This window comes from Panthera onca, chromosome A2 (assembly GCF_046562875.1).
Source record: "Panthera onca isolate mPanOnc1 chromosome A2, mPanOnc1 haplotype 2, whole genome shotgun sequence".
NCBI lineage: Eukaryota > Metazoa > Chordata > Mammalia > Carnivora > Felidae > Panthera > Panthera onca.
The window spans coordinates 6,409,397-6,424,891 of NC_138340.1; the positions used below are offsets into that span (position 1 = coordinate 6,409,397).

The following is a 15,495-nucleotide window of genomic DNA, read 5'->3' on the forward strand; positions in this document are numbered from 1 at the left end:
GTAATTGTCCATCCCTTTGATTTTAGCCATCCTAGTGGGAGTGAAGTGGATGTTGCCAGATAAAAGACAGGGCACCTGGCTAAATATGAATACTCGGTGCTTATCTGACATTTAGATTTAACTGGGCATCCTGCATTTTTTTTTTTTTTGATGTTTATTTATTTTTGAGACAGAGAGAGACAGAGCATGAACGGGGGAGGGGCAGAGAGAGAGGGAGACACAGAATCGGAAGCAGGCTCCAGGCTCTGAGCCATCAGCCCAGAGCCTGACGCGGGGCTCGAACTCACGGACGGCGAGATCGTGACCTGAGCTGAAGTCGGACGCTCAACCGACTGAGCCACCCAGGCGCCCCCATCCTGCATTTTTATTTGCCAGATCTGGCGCGCCTGCCTGCCTGCCACTGGTCAGGTGGGGATGGGGCTTGTGGGAGGCACAGTGGCCTCGGATGTGACCACAGCTGGGAGTCTTGGGCGGGGCTTGGATGCCGCGAGCGAGTGTGCAGGGCTGGAACCCAGACCCTCGTTCTCCCCAGACAGCCTCCCAACTTCCCAGTGAGTGGGTCAGCGTGTTTCTGTGTTTTCCCTTGCCTTAGCCTAATCCGCACAGAACGTGGCTGAGGAACATTGTAGCTTTATTTCCTCAATTGTTTGCTTTGCTGGTTCCCCCCCCCCCCCCCCCACAATGTGCGCTTCTTTTGAGATTTGTTTTCAGGATGGATTTTTAAGCGAATGTTCTAGTATTCTTTGGAATCATCTGTTTTGCCTCAGAGATATCGGGGGGAAGGTTTAGTGTCCTGGAATACAGTAAGTAGAGATTGTGTGCTAAGCATATTCCTGGTGCTGAGGGATGTGGAGTGTGTGTGTGTGTGTGTGTGTGTTTTGGCAAGGAGAAGCTGTCTAAAGAGTTTGATTATGATGACTTTAACTTGGGTATAAGGGGCACAAGGAAAAGGGGAAAGAAACTTCAAAGAGGTATACGGAGGAAAGGAAATCAGAGAAGGGTGCCTGGAGGAGGTGGCGTTTGAGCTGGATCTTGAAGGATGATGGGCTAGATTTCGAAACAGGGAGCTAAGGTCGAAAGGGCTTTGGTAGCTGACAGGGCCAGGGCTCCCCTGTCCAGGACAGTAGCCGCTAGCCACATGTGTCTATTTCCATTTAAATGAACTAGAGTAAAATTAAATATTCAGTTTCTCAGTCTCGTTAGCCACAGGTGAAGCCACGAATGGCGGCTGCCTTCCACGGTGGACAGCACAGATTTAGAACATGTGTATCAGTGCAGAAAGTTCTGTTGGACAGCCGTGGACTAGGGCAAGGGTCACCAAACTACAGCCCCAGGACAGAACTCCAGGCTACCACCTGTTCTTGTAAATAAAGTTTTATTGGAACACAGCCACGTCCACTCATTCACATTTGAGCTGCGGTGGCAGAGTAGAACGGCTTCTGCACGGACCCTCTGACCACAAAGCCGAACATGCTCACTGTCTGAGCGTTGATAGAATATGGTTGCCCGCGCCTGGTCTAGGGACGTGAAGGCACAGAGCCTAGAGGTGATGGTGATACGTTTGTGGGAGAAATCAGCAACCACAAAATAGCTGGCATTAACTGAGCACCTACTGTGTGCTGGGCACTGCTTGAGCGCTTGGATTACTTCACTCACTGCTTCTCCTAGGTCATGTTACAGGGGGTGGGGGGCAGCGATGGGGAGGAGCCCTGCGAGCTGGGAGGGAGGAGTGCAGGGTCACGGGGAGCCAGGAAGGGTGCTGGAGCCTGGGAAGGACCACCTTCAGGAAATGGGCACGCAGGGTGTTTGTGCAGGGGAGATCAGATCCAGCCCTTGCCACAGGTAGAGGTAAGGAGGCTGTTTTGTGGATGTCTGCCTGGGAAGGAGAGTCCTTGAGGTAGGAGAATTGTCAAAACAAATTCAGCCCTCCTTGCCCCGTTTTGGCGTGGGCACCTTTATCCTTGCAAATCTATCTCCTGAAGATTGCCAGTGTTGACTCACCCGGGCCGGCTCCCCTTTCCCTTCCACACCTGCCGTATTACTCAATCCCGTGTAATCCCAACGTCTCCGTCGCATCTCGTTCGATGTGATGGTTTTTAAAGGCTTCTAACAAGGACTGCGAAAGGAATTTTTTCTTTGCCTTTTGGAGGTGATCACTTGGGCACGGACCCTATGGAGAAAACCACGAATCAGGGGCTCGCTATGGAATCGGTGGGGGAGCCCAGCACAGAATGAAAACATGGGGCCCCTTTGTCGAAAACGATCGAGGGTTTAAAAATGGATAGAAGAGCCTTAAGGCACGACTCAAGATGCACACCTGTGAAGCTGGCCCTGCTGCTGATTTAAAACAAAAATTTTTTTTTAATGTTTATTTCTTTTTGAGAGAGAGAGAGAGAGACAGAGTGTGAGCGGGGGAAGGGGCAGAGAGAGAGAGAGAGAGAGAGAGAGGGAGGCACAGAGTCCGAAGCAGGCTCCGGGCTCCGGGCTCCGAGCCGGCAGCACAGAGCCCGACGCGGGCTCTGAGCCAGCCCGGCGCCCCGTCTGCCGCTGACTCTTATCACCCACCCGTGACGTGCGTGCTCACCTGTCTTGCCTTGTGCTTGTTTTCGCCTCTAGTCTGCCCTGGCATGGATATCCGGAACAACCTGACGAGGCTGCACGAACTGGCCAACTGCTCGGTCATTGAAGGTCATTTGCAGATACTGCTCATGTTCAAAACGAGGCCCGAGGACTTCCGAGACCTCAGTTTCCCCAAACTCGTCATGATCACTGATTACTTGCTGCTCTTTCGGGTGTACGGGCTGGAGAGCCTGAAGGACCTCTTCCCCAACCTCACGGTCATCCGGGGCTCGCGCCTCTTCTTCAACTACGCGCTGGTCATCTTCGAGATGGTGCACCTGAAGGAGCTTGGCCTCTACAGCTTGATGAACATTACCCGGGGCTCCGTCCGCATCGAGAAGAACAATGAGCTGTGCTACCTGGCCACCATCGACTGGTCACGCATCCTGGATTCGGTGGAGGATAATTACATTGTGTTGAACAAAGACGACAACGAGGAGTGTGGGGACATTTGTCCAGGCACCGCAAAGGGCAAGACCAACTGCCCTGCCACTGTCATCAACGGGCAGTTTGTGGAGCGATGTTGGACACACAGCCATTGCCAGAAAGGTATGCTGGGGTACGTGGGGCTCTCAGCTGTTTCTTCACTGTGTTTGTTAGCAGCTGCAGGCGTTTGCTGGACGAGGGGGTGGCCCCTTTTATCTGCAGAGGCTCTGATATTAAATACTTCCGGCTTTGCAGGCTGCGTGGCCTCCCGTGACAGCTACTCAGCACTGCCATCGTAGCGGGAAGGCAGCCACGGGCAACCCAGAAAGAAATGGGCACGGCTATGTTTCAATAAAACTTTATTTACAAGCCAAGCTGTGGGCCAGCGTTTGCCAATTGCTGTGCTAGACCGTCGAATGTTCCTCTTGCTTGGGGGCGGGGGGGTAGAGGTGGGCAAGTATGGACTTTGCTGTAGAAAAAGAAAGTTTATTTCTTGAGTGACGAAAGAAGTAAGATTGCTCAGTGTAGACATTTGGCAAAAGAAATGGGTAGAGGAAGGAAGCGAAACAACAATCCTTATCCCACATTTAGTGGAGTACTTCCTTCTCGTGGTTCTGTTGTGTGTTTATTTTATTTACCTACCTTTCCCTGTCTCTTGGCATTTAGATCATTTCCGGTTATTCTAAAGAGAAGGATGAGCATTTTCGGGTCAAAGCTTTATTGAGCATTTTGTTTCTCTAGGCTTTGCTTTTCCAGAAGTGAAATTTCTGGGCCAAAGGTTCTTGATACTGATTGCCAAATGGCTTTCCGGAAATGTTGTACTGATGGGCGCTCCTCCTAGCATTGGCTGAGAGGGAGCACCTTGGCCAGCTTTGCATGTTGTTTGAAAAATCTTTCATAATTTACCGGAGGGAGGAGCCGATGTGTTGTCATTGTTTCTGTTTGCATTTCTTTGATTGCTATCGGGGTTGAACCTTCTGAAACATGTTTATTTATCATTTGGGTTTTCTCTTCCTGTTCATATCCTTTGTCCGTTTATCTTTTAGTACTTTAGTGGTTTTTGAAATACTAGTCTCCTTGCGGTTTTCAACACGAAGGCTGTTAACCCTTTGCCAACTGTGTCTTCAGACGCTTTTGTTCGGTGGTCAAGATGCTCTGGATGTCGGCTTCCAGAGAAGCTTAAAATGTTTGGGGAGTCCGGGGGCGCCTGGGTGGCTCAGTCGGTTGAGCGTCCGACTTCGGCTCAGGTCACCATCTCACGGTTCGTGAGTTCGAGCCCCGCGTCGCGCTCTGGGCTGATGGCTCAGAGCCTGGAGCCTGCTTCGGATTCTGTGTCTCCCTCTCTCTCTCTCTCTGCCCCTTCCCCGCTCACAGCTTTGTCTCTCTCTGTCTCTGAAAGCTGAATAAACCTTAAAAAAATATATATTTAAAATGTTTGTGGAGTCCAGAGTTGGATGTTTGCATGCCTGTCCTGTTACTCTATGTTTAGAAAGTCCTTTTCCCCCCGTAAAATGAATGTGGTTTTTTCCCCCCAAATTTCCTATTTTAATTTTAATTATCAATAAAAAAAGCTCATCCTGGACATTTGGAATCTGTTTGTGTGCGTGATTCAAAGGGATGTTCCTCTCCCCGCAAATAACTTGTTGGGGTCTCAATGCCTTTTATTGATGAAATTTACTCCTTTGTCATGATTTGGGGTCTGTTTCTGGGTATCGGTAAACCAGTTCCTTGCGTTGGGGCCGCTACCATTCTAATCATTGTGGTTTTATAATGTTTTGATAACCAGGAAGGCAAGTTCCAAACACACCCCCGTTACTTTTTCTATTGTTTTGACTCTTTCGTACTTTGTGAAATTCCCTGGGAAGAATTAGCGAATGTGAGATCGAGGTGGGAGAAAGGGAGTGGATGCTTTATGGGTGGGTCGTATCATAAAAGATAGGGCACGGGGGGAAGGGAGGGTCTTCTTGCCTGAGCCCAAAGGCTACTTGGGTGAGTCCTGAGTAGAATCCATGGGAGCCGTGGGGAGCATAACAGAAGGTGAGGGCAGAGGCCACACCTCTTCTGAGAGGTTGGGCAGTGAAGGCAAAGAGAGCCTTGTTTGAGGATGGGCGTGGGTAGGATGATTATTATATTGTGGAGCAATCTTGGGGACGTTGGCCGGTCAGGGACAGAGAGAATGGAGCTGAACGACAAAGTTGGGGCGAAATCTCAGCACAAGTAGAATGACCACCTGTGGGTCTGGGATTTTGTAGAACAAGGAAGCTGCTGAGGTGGGGGTGGGGAGCAGGTGGGGGGGGAATAAGCTGTGGGAGCGACAGTCTAGATGGATTGGGGGGCAGCTGGTATTCACGATGGTGAGGGGAGAAGAGGCTGTTTCGGATCTGTGTCCCGAGAGCATCTGGCTACAAGGGGAGCACTGTTATCCTCATTTTAGAGACCAGAGGGGTTACTTAACTTACCTAAGGCCACACAGCTCATAAGACCGCTGGGGTTTGTGCCAAGTCTGCGACACAAAAAAGGCATGTGGTATTTTTTTTGTGGGGGCGGGGGGACCGTCCCCTCTGTTTAGAGCCACTTGTAGGTGGGGCACCGGAGAAATGGAACATGCTTTCGTTATTTCAATGCCGAGGTCTCCACATTTAGGTGCCTTTTTGAAATGCTCTGGGCTCTCGGGTCTTGACATATTATTTAAGACATTCCTCTGTGGATTTATTTCTGTACACATTTTACTCAAAATATCCAGGGTGGTATTATCTGCAGAAATGTCCCTGATGCGAGCAGTTGTTTTCTTCCCTCATCTTTTGTTTTTGAGAACAGGCTTGTTTTTCTAACGCTGGGGGTTCTGCCGTGGGGGAGGGGGTGGCTGTGCACCTGCTGCTGTGACTGACAATACCTGATTCCCGGCATCTGGCATTGATGTTTGCTGCTCCTGGTGTGTAATCGGTGCTGAGGTCCCCTAGGCAAGGCATTGTCCTGTCCTGGTAACAGGTGTTGAAATGATTGTTTTTGTTTGTTTGTTTATTTATTTATTTATTTTAATGTTTATTTATATTTGAGAGAGAGACAGTGCGTGAGCAGGGAAGGGGCAGAGAGGGAGAGAGAGACAGAGACACAGAATCCGAAGCAGGCTCCAGGCTCCGAGCTGTCAGCATAGAGCCCGACACGGGGATCGAGCCCACGAACCGCGAGATTGTGACCTGAGACGAAGTCGGATGCTTAACTGACTGAGTCACCCAGGTGCCCCTGTTTACTTAGTGTTTAAATGTTTATTTATTTTGAGTGAGAAAGAGAGAGAGCCTGAGGGGGGAAAGGGGCAGAGAGAGAGAGAGAGAGAGGGAGAGAGAATCCCAAGCAGGCTCTGTGCGGTCAGCATGGGGCTCAAGGCAGGGCTTGATCCCATGAACCATGAGATCGTGACCTGAGCCAAAATCAAGAGCTTTAACTGACGGAACCACCCAGGTGCCCCGAAATGATCGCTCTTTGAACAGGTGCCCCCGTCTGCTGAGTACAACTCCACTCTGGCCTTTTTCTCCCTTCCTCAGTTTCTTTTATTGTGGTAAAATACACGTAAGATAAAATTCACCATCTTAAATTTCTTTTGAAAGATTTGATATTTTTATTTGTTTGTTATTATTTTGAAGAGTAAGCTCTGTGCCAGACGTGGGGCTCAAACTCACAACCCTGAGACCAAGAGTTGCACGCTGCACCACGTCAGCCAGCCAGGCGCCTGCCATCGTAAATATTTTTAAGTATCCAGTTCAGTGGCATCAGTCACCCTCGCACTGTTGTGCAACAACACCCCCACCATTCGTCTCTAGAACTTTCCCGTCTTCCCAGACTGAAACTCCGTCCCCGTGGAACACTGACTGCCCCCCCACCCCCGCCATCCCTGGTGCCCACCGTCTACTCTCTGTCTCTATGCTTGGGACTCCTCTAGAGACCTCATAGAGGTGGAATCAGTGTTTGGACTTTTGTCATTGGTTTATTCCACGGAGCATAACGTCTTCAAGGTTCGCCATGTGGTGGTGGGTGTCAGAACTTCCTTTTTAAGGCTGGTGGGTGGATATTCCATCGTGTGGATGGACCACATTTACGTATCCATTCATCTATGGATGGACACTTGGGGGGCTTCCACAGCAGCTAATAAGGCTGCTGTGAACGATGGTGAGCCTCTCTGGCTTTTTGGGTGCTTATGTTACCTTGTTGCCGTGGCTCTGGAAGGCTTATCTGAAGTCGTGTGAGACTTGAACACAGAACAGACCGAAATGAACCTTTAGGGGTGCCCCCCTCTCTTCGGTGATGGACACAGGCCTGTGAATACTACCCAACAACTCTTTCAGCTCTCTAGAACCCTCTCAAATACTTCCCGGGGCCTCCAGAACCTTTGTCTTTTTCTTATGTGATTATCAGGATCTGGAAGCTTCTGGGGTCTGGTCAGCATTTGGGACGAAAGGGTGGGTTGTTCTCTGGACCCAGTTTGTATGCATTCTCTACAGTGTCCCTTCTTATACCCATTCCCCAAAGAACGATGCTTTAAGCAGAGAAAGCAAAGGAAGGTTAAAGGAAGGTTAAGGTAATTAAAAGGGAAAAAAAAAAAAAATCACTGTGGTGTGTGTGGCTTGAGATGCCACCTCTCCATCACCCTGCTCACGGATTTGGGGTCAGAGGAGAGGCCAAGTGCAAGAGGCCTCAGAGGGACAGAGAACATGGGGGCCAGGCATTGGGGTCCCGGGGGCCACGGGAGGCACCAGCCCCACCTGCTTGGAGAGGACCTTCTGGTGGCAAATACTGACCTTGAGTATGTGATGAGGCAGCTCGGCCGGGAGAGTCACAGGAGAAGGATCTCTGTGGGTAGAGGCACCAGTCGGAGCCCCAAACTTGCCGTCAGGTTCGGAGTGTATCTCCCCTCCCCCAAATCGGTGCGTATCAGGACCCCAAAGGTCGGCCTCGCTGACCCTTTTCCAGGTGCGTACAAGAATTACTTGGAGTCCTGTTCACTGGTCTTGAGCCGGATCAAGCCTCTGTCTTCCGATCTGAAAGACGGGGACAGTTGCGGGACCTGCTTGTCAGAACTGTGGTTTAGGGGTAGGTGAGACGATGCGGGGGTTGGGGAGGGTGCATTTAGCCCAGCGCCTGGCACTCTGTGTGTTCTGGAAGCTTCCTGTGAGTGCCACGGGTCTACTCCCCTTCTGGGGAGACCAGCCGCTGGGTGCATACCTGCCGAGTTTGGCTCTAATTCTGATCTGGGGCTTGGGGCGGGCAGAGGGGAGCCCACTGCATGACCTGTGGATGAGGGGTGGGTGTTGGACCCATGGCCCCAGAGGGAAGACCACTTTGCTCACCCAGTGCCTCCAGTGCTCTGGAGACCCCCAGCTCTGGGCTTTGGGGGGCATCAGAAGCCACAGAGCTTGCTTGACCAGCTGCTGGAGCCAAACCCAGTGGCATTTTTTTTTTTCCCCCTGCGAGGCCACCCCAGCTGCTCGCTGCCAGTCAGAGGGGTGGGCGAGGCCGGGGCGCGCAGGGTGCCAGGAAACTGGCCATAGTGCCACATTACGGGATCCGGCCAGAGAGTAGAAGCAGGAGGGCAGAAAGGAGGCAGGGTTCTCCTCCCCGGGTTTGGACATACATCCTTGTTCCAGCGTCTCTGAGCATGGGGGGTGGGGGGGGGGGGCTCTGTTTAGATCAAATATTAAATACTTACTTCTGCCTTTGACATTTCAATAATCAGAATCTTCTTGGTGGCAAATGCTTCTTTTGTGCCGGGCGCTGTTCGATGCACGTCGCTTCTGACACCGCGTCGAATCCTCCCCGCAATTCCTGCTCACAGGTGAGGCCGTGGAGGCCCCGTAGAGGTTAAGCCACTTGCCCCGGATCACACGGCTAGTGAGCAGTGGAGCCGGGATCCCCCCTGGAACCCTGGGTGTTCTGGCTCAGAATTTGAGGTATTAACCTTTGTGCTTTCCTGAGCTCAACGTGGAAAGTTGGTGAAGTATTGAAAAGAAAGAAATGGAGGGGAGGGGGGACACCCCCTAGAATTTGCCCCTGCCAGCATCCTGGCTGCCTTTCCATGTAGCTCTTTTCGTGCCACCTTGCATTAGCCGCCTCCTCTGTCAGGCTAAGCTCGCTCTCTTTATCTCTCTCTCGTGTGTGCAATATGGGTGGGGGTAGAGGAAGGAGAGAAAGAGACTCTTTCACAGGCTTCACGCCCAGAGCAGAGGAGGGTGCAGGGCTCGATCTCACAGTCCTGAGATCATGACCTGAGCCTAAATCAAGAGTCAGAAGCTCGCTTGACTGACTGAGCGATCCAGGTGCCCCAGGCTAAGATCTCTTGAAGATAGGGACTGTGGAATTTATTGGTGTGTCCCCAGCACCTATCATGTAGATACGCAATGGCCTTTGACCACTCATTCCTAGCTAACGTTTATTGAGCACTTACTAAGCGCTGAGCATTTGACAAGCCACCTCATGGAATCGTCACCACAGCCAGCCTATGAGAGGACGCTACTCCCATTTTACAGAAGGGGACACTGAGGCTAGAGTACTAATTAAGAAACTTACTCTAGGAGGAGACCTTTCTGGGAAGTGGTTTGACCTCAGGCTTGCCCAGTGCGCTTGACCAGAGGTCAGCAAACTGACCCATGGGCCAAATCCAAACCATCAGTGATTTTTGTGTGGGCTGTGAGCTAAGAATGCTTTCTATATGTTAAAAAGATTGTGTGTGTGTGCGTGTGTGTGTGTGGAAATCTAGAGGATAATATTTTATAAGAGGTGAAAATGATATGAAATTAACATTTCAGCGTCCCAAAATAAAGTTTCATTGGAACCAGGCCGCGCTGGCTCATTTATTCATTTACATAACGCCTGTGGCCGTTTTAGTGCTAAGAGTAGTTGCAACAGAGACTGTATCGCTCTTTACAGAAAAAAAAAAAAAAAAAAGATGTGCCAACCTCTGTTTTTGGCTCTGCACCTTATAAAGATGAGGGGAGCGTTGGGGGGTAGAGGCTGTTTTCATCGGAAATTGGGAACATCCTAGCATCAGGCTGACACAGCCCCCCTACCCCTTGTTGGCACTGAGGGGAGGGGGCTATGAAGTATGGGACGCCATGCCTTGCACCAGGAACTCTTGGTTTGGCTGGGGAGTCAAAGGGCAGGAGTGAATTAACCATTCAAGGCAGCCCAGCTGGCAGAGGATGTCACAAGGCAGGTAGGTGCCCCTCCCCCTCCCCATTCCTCTCCAAGTGAGTCATCTGATCGGTGGTTCTGCACATGTCTGGAGCCAGAGCACCTGGAAATCACAATGTTCTCTAGATAACATCGCCGCAGAATATTGATAAATTAAATTCCTTTGTGGCTGTGTCACTGTAGTCCCTGCAGAAAATAGGGAGATCTGACATGTGCTCGCGGGGATCGAATAACAATAATAACAAAAGACAATACATCGCGTAGCAGGACGGGCCATTTGAATTTTTCATTCGTACTCCTTTCTGTTTTGGCGACGATCTTTTAAAAAGGTCTGGGAGAGCCGCACCAAACTGAAAAAAAATTCCACGGTCATGGTGATTTCCTTATCACCGGGGATGCTTGGAATTTTTGAGATGAACGTCTGGTGTTGGAGCCGGTTGGATAGTGTGTGGCAGGAAAGAGCGAGTGATGATGCCTCCCGTCCCCAGCCTTGATGACAGGTTGCCACTGGCATTTGTGGAAGGTGGTTCCAGGTTGGAGCGGTTTGATTCAGCTGGCGAATGATGCTTAGAAAGAGGGTAAGAAGGAAGGGTGTTCTGGGTGGGCAGAACGGCAAGGGCAAAAAAGCCACAGACAGGTGCCTGTTCTGGGCCAGGCTGCCTCGTGCTGGGCAGAGGCTCGGACCAGCACGGGTAATGGATGTCGGATGTTTTCCCCGGGGCACGAGGCACCTTGGGGCTGCATTCCGGATGGGACCCCGGAGCCCTTGCTGAGTCGGACAAAAAGTGGAAGGACCTCACTGTTAAGGTTGTAAGCTGGGTAGGCAGCACGTGTTTTAGAAGGCTCGAGGATGCCCTGAAGGGAAGGGAGACCAGTTGACCCCGTGGTCACCGGGCACCCTGGGGACACTAGTAGACCCAGACTGAAGTTTGCACGAGTGCCTGGCTTCCTGGAGGGAGCTTGAGGGATTCCGATTAACCACCTTTTCGCCTGGAGAAGTAAATCGGCCCAGTCCCGTTGGCAGAAGGTGGGGTAGAGTTAAATCCGCAATTATGGAACGGTAGCTTGTTTGGTTAACTGGTCGGACGAGTTTTTCTTTTGTTCCCTCCTCCTTGACGAAATTCATTGACCAGTTATTTCCCACCGTGTCACCAGACCCTTTGTCAGAGTCAAACTCTGTTCTTTGTGACTCGGCGTCTGAAGTGCCCCAGGGGGGTCCCAAGGACCTCAGGTCCTGTGGGGCTGGGAAGCCAGGCACACCGTGCGGTCTCTCCAGGCACCTGTCCGGGATAGAACATTCCCTTTCGCAGCGGAGGGTTTCAAAATTGTGTCCCCCGCCCCTCTCCTCCTTCTCCCCATTCTTCCCCTCTCTCCTTTCTCTTTCCCTCTCTCTCAGGCTTGGAGAGAGTCTGTGCTAGCTCAGACTTACAGATAAATAACGTTAAGTAGGAAAAAAAAATTGCTTTCCTTTGGGGCCCCATTGTCTGTCATGGGCGGGGGCCCTACGGGTAGCAGCAAATTGGGCTGATTTCCCCCAATTCTAGGTTTGGGAAGCGACCCAAGATCCCCAACCCAACCTCAAGCCCCGGGACACAGAGGCAGGGTTCCAATGGCGCTGGGGGCGGGTGGGGGGTGGGCTGGGCATCTGCTAGATAAAAGTCCCAAACTGTCAAGTGCCTGGAGGGTTTTCGGTAGAGGGTCCTTTGGCCTTTTTAGGAGACAAGTTTCTTTGCTTCTCGTTTTCTCCCATCGAGGGTCTTGGGTCTTTAGTGAGCCCCAGGCTTGCTGGCTGCTGTCTGGAGAGGGAGGTTGCTCGATGGGCTTTTTCTAGAGTGTTTCCAAGCGCTCGCCTATGAGAAACTGTTCACGTTGGAAGATCTGATAAGGACAGGGTTGCTGGTGCCTACAGTGAGTCACCCAGGCACAGAGCATGTGGAGCACCAGTGTTCCTTACGGACCACCTGCAACGCTTGTCCGCGGGCAACTGGCGTTCCCGCCACAGGTGATCTCCTTGGTGTGGAGGCAAATGGCTTTCACCTTTGCAAAAAAACTGGCGGGAGATATGCAAAGCAAGACAGGCTCGATCCGAAGCAGTCAGGATTTCTCTTCTGTAAAGAGCGATGTGTTTTGGGGCGCCTGGGTGGCTCAGTCGGTTGAGGGCCCGACTTCGGCTCAGGCCGTGATCTTGGGGTTCGTGAGTCCGAGCCCCTCATCGGGCTGTTTGCTGTCAGCCCAGAGCCCGCTTGGGATCCTGTGTCCCCCCCACCCCTCCCCTGCTTGCACGCTCTCTCTCTCAAAAGTAAATAAACCTGAAAAAAATAAAAATAAAAACCAACGTATTTTTATTGTGGTAAAATACACATAAGATTTCCTAGTGACATAAGATTTATTAGTGACATTGGGTACATTCACAGTGCTGTGTCACCGTCATCACCATATACGTTTCAACATCATGGCACGAAGGAACCGTGCCCATGAGTGGTCACTCACTGTTCCCTGCTGCTCCGACCCCCCCACCCCGCCCCAGTCCCCAACACCCACTAGTCTGCTCTCTACCTCTGTGGGTTGACCTACTCTGGATGTTTCAATATAAATGGAATCGTTGATATATGGCTTTTTACGTCTTGTTTCTTTCACCAGACACGATTTCGTGGTTCATCTGTGTTGTAGCATATATCAGGACCCCATCCCTCTTTTTGCTGAATAATACTCCATTGTGTGGATATACCAGCCTTGTTTATCTGTTTACCAACAGATGAACATTTGAGCTGTTTCCGCCTTTTGGCTATTGTGAATAGTGCAGCTACGAACATTCGTGTACAATCTTTTGTTTGAATAATTATTTTCAATTCCCTTGGGGGATTGCTGGGCCATTTAGTGATTCTGTGTTTAACAGATTAAGCCAAGATTTCTTTTTGCTTTTTCTGCTTTTGGTGTTATTAAAAAAAATAAATAAATAAACTCTTGTATTATCAAAGAACACACAGATTTGGAAAACCACACAAAACGAACATAGCCTTTGGCTGCTCCTTGCCCTGGCCTCTTTGATTATTTTTTTCTTTTCTAAACTCTGAAAATTCTGTCATGCAGTAAAATGGTACTCCCTGGTCTCCTGTTTTTAGCATATGGTAAACAAGACACAGACTGAACTTCGTAAGCAAACTTCGTGTTCTTTACGGAGGCAACTTTTGCTAAGAAAATTATTTTTATAAGTGAACGAGGTCTGAGGGTTATTTGCAAAGGAATTTTACAAGGGTAAGAAAAAAATAAACAACCGAGAAGTTGATCTTAGGGTGCGTGGTTCTACAAAGACAGAGTGGATAAGACCTCGAGACACATGCCAGAGAGCAAACAGCAGGTGAATCTGAGAAAGGAAAGGTTTTCCAAGTGGGGATGAATTTAATAAAGAAAGAAAAAATTGAATCGGAGAATTATCTTAGAAATGCCCCTGTGGCTCAGAGAAGGGCATAAGTTTTCACAGACTTTCTTCACAGTTTTTGAAAAGATGCCTTTGAAAGACAGCCACAAGCCTGGGGTACTGCTTGCCTTGATTCTGGGACTTCTGGCCATTGGGAGTTTATAAGCGTCTCGTGTTGGGAATGGCAAATAACAGCAGTGGGCATTGGCAGGATGAAAAATAGGAGTTAGGGACACGAGAAAGTGAGGGACACAGTGGCACATTGGCCTTGAAGTCTTGGGAGGAGGGGTGAAGCAAACTAAAGTAGACCCAGGTCATAAAAGTTACACATTCTGAATCAAAGAAGTCAGAAAATGACAGTGATTCCCCCTTGACCCACAGTGCAAATGTTGGCTACACAGAGGCCAAAAAAAAAAAAAAAAAAAAAAAAAAAATTCTGTTTTTTCTCTACTTGGTGAAGGAGATCTTGTAAAGGTTCTAGCCAGCCAGGGATGGTCAATTGGAATCTATTCTCAAATTTTTAAAAAATGTTTTTTCTTATTTATTTTTTGAGAGAGAGAGAGCGAGAGCGAGTGTGAGCAGGGGAGGGGCAGAGAGAGAGGGAGACACAGAATCAGAAACAGGCTCCAGGCTCTGAGCTGTCAGCACAGAGCCCAATGTGGGCTCGAACCCATGAACCGTGAGATCGTGCATGACCTGAGCTGAAGTCGGACGCTTAACCCACTGAGCCACCCAGGTGCCCCAACTGGGAATCCATTCTTAAGGGTCTGTTCTTTCTAAACGAGTAAGGGTAAAATGGCACAGGCTATTTTATTTTAGAGGACATTAGAGTATTTATGATATACATATTATTTACTTATTTATTTTGAGAGAGACAGAGACAGTCTGAGCGGGGGAGGGATAGAGAGAGAGAGAGGGAGAGAGAGAATCTCAAGCATGTTCCACACTGTCAGTGCAGAGCACCTTGAACTCACGTAACCGTGAGATCGTGACCTGAGCCGAAACTGAGAGTCCGACGCTTACCGGACTGAGCCACCCAGGCGTCCTGACATTAGAGTATTTATAGAAGGCTTTCAGAGGTTTGGTGGTAACCCTGTTGCCCTCACGCTATTTTCTTACATCTTTCAGTTGCCGCTTCTCTTGGATGGGTAGGTGGGCTTCGGCAAGGGTAATGATGGTGAGGGTCCCCCCTCTGGTGGCAGTGGAGAATCAACGTGGTAAAATCCAGAGCTGGGCCATCCATAAGGTAGCCCCACTGGTCACATGTGGCTAAGTTGGAATGAGTTAAAGTTAAATAATATTAAACATTTGTCCCCTGGTTGTACTCCCCACATTCGGAGAATGCAACGTAGAACATTTCCATCATTCCAGAAAGCTCTGTCGGGCAGCATCGATCTAGAGCATTTCATTGCATGGTTAAAGATAGGTCTGGGGTCAGACACACTTGGATTTGACTCCTGTGTCTGTTGTGTGACCTTGGACAAGTTGGTTCTTCTGAGCCTCCAGGTCCTTATCTGAAATAAGAAAATGGTAAAGGACCCAGTCTCATCATTTTTTTCTCAACTTTTAACTGACGTCGCCTCTTTTCATAAAAACAAAAATCTCATTTCTCTTTTTTGATTTTTTTTCCTTTCAATATGAAATGGAAGGTTGAATTTTTCTTTTTTCAGCCTTTTACCTCCTTGAGAGTCTGGAATATAGGAAGGAGAGGCTTGGGAAAGTTGCATACAACGAAGAGGCTATTCTAGGTACCTCTGACCAAGAAGAGGAACAAGGAAGGGGTAGGTGTGGTGAGTGGGGGCACGAAAGTGTCATCAAGAAGGAGAAATATGTCAGCTCCTTCCTGGCTT

General features: G+C 49.7%; 1 protein-coding gene across 5 annotated transcripts in view; it reads left to right on the plus strand.

Moving 5' to 3' along the window:
• Nucleotides 1-15,495, plus strand: part of INSR (insulin receptor) — a 138,004-nt gene that overhangs the window by 16,563 nt on the left and 105,946 nt on the right. For all 5 annotated transcript variants that reach the window (XM_060630132.3, XM_060630133.3, XM_060630137.3 and 2 more), the window contains exon 2: nucleotides 2,617-3,168. In XM_060630132.3, coding sequence (XP_060486115.1) covers nucleotides 2,617-3,168 — 552 coding nt within the window. The remainder of the gene's footprint in view (nucleotides 1-2,616; nucleotides 3,169-15,495) is intronic.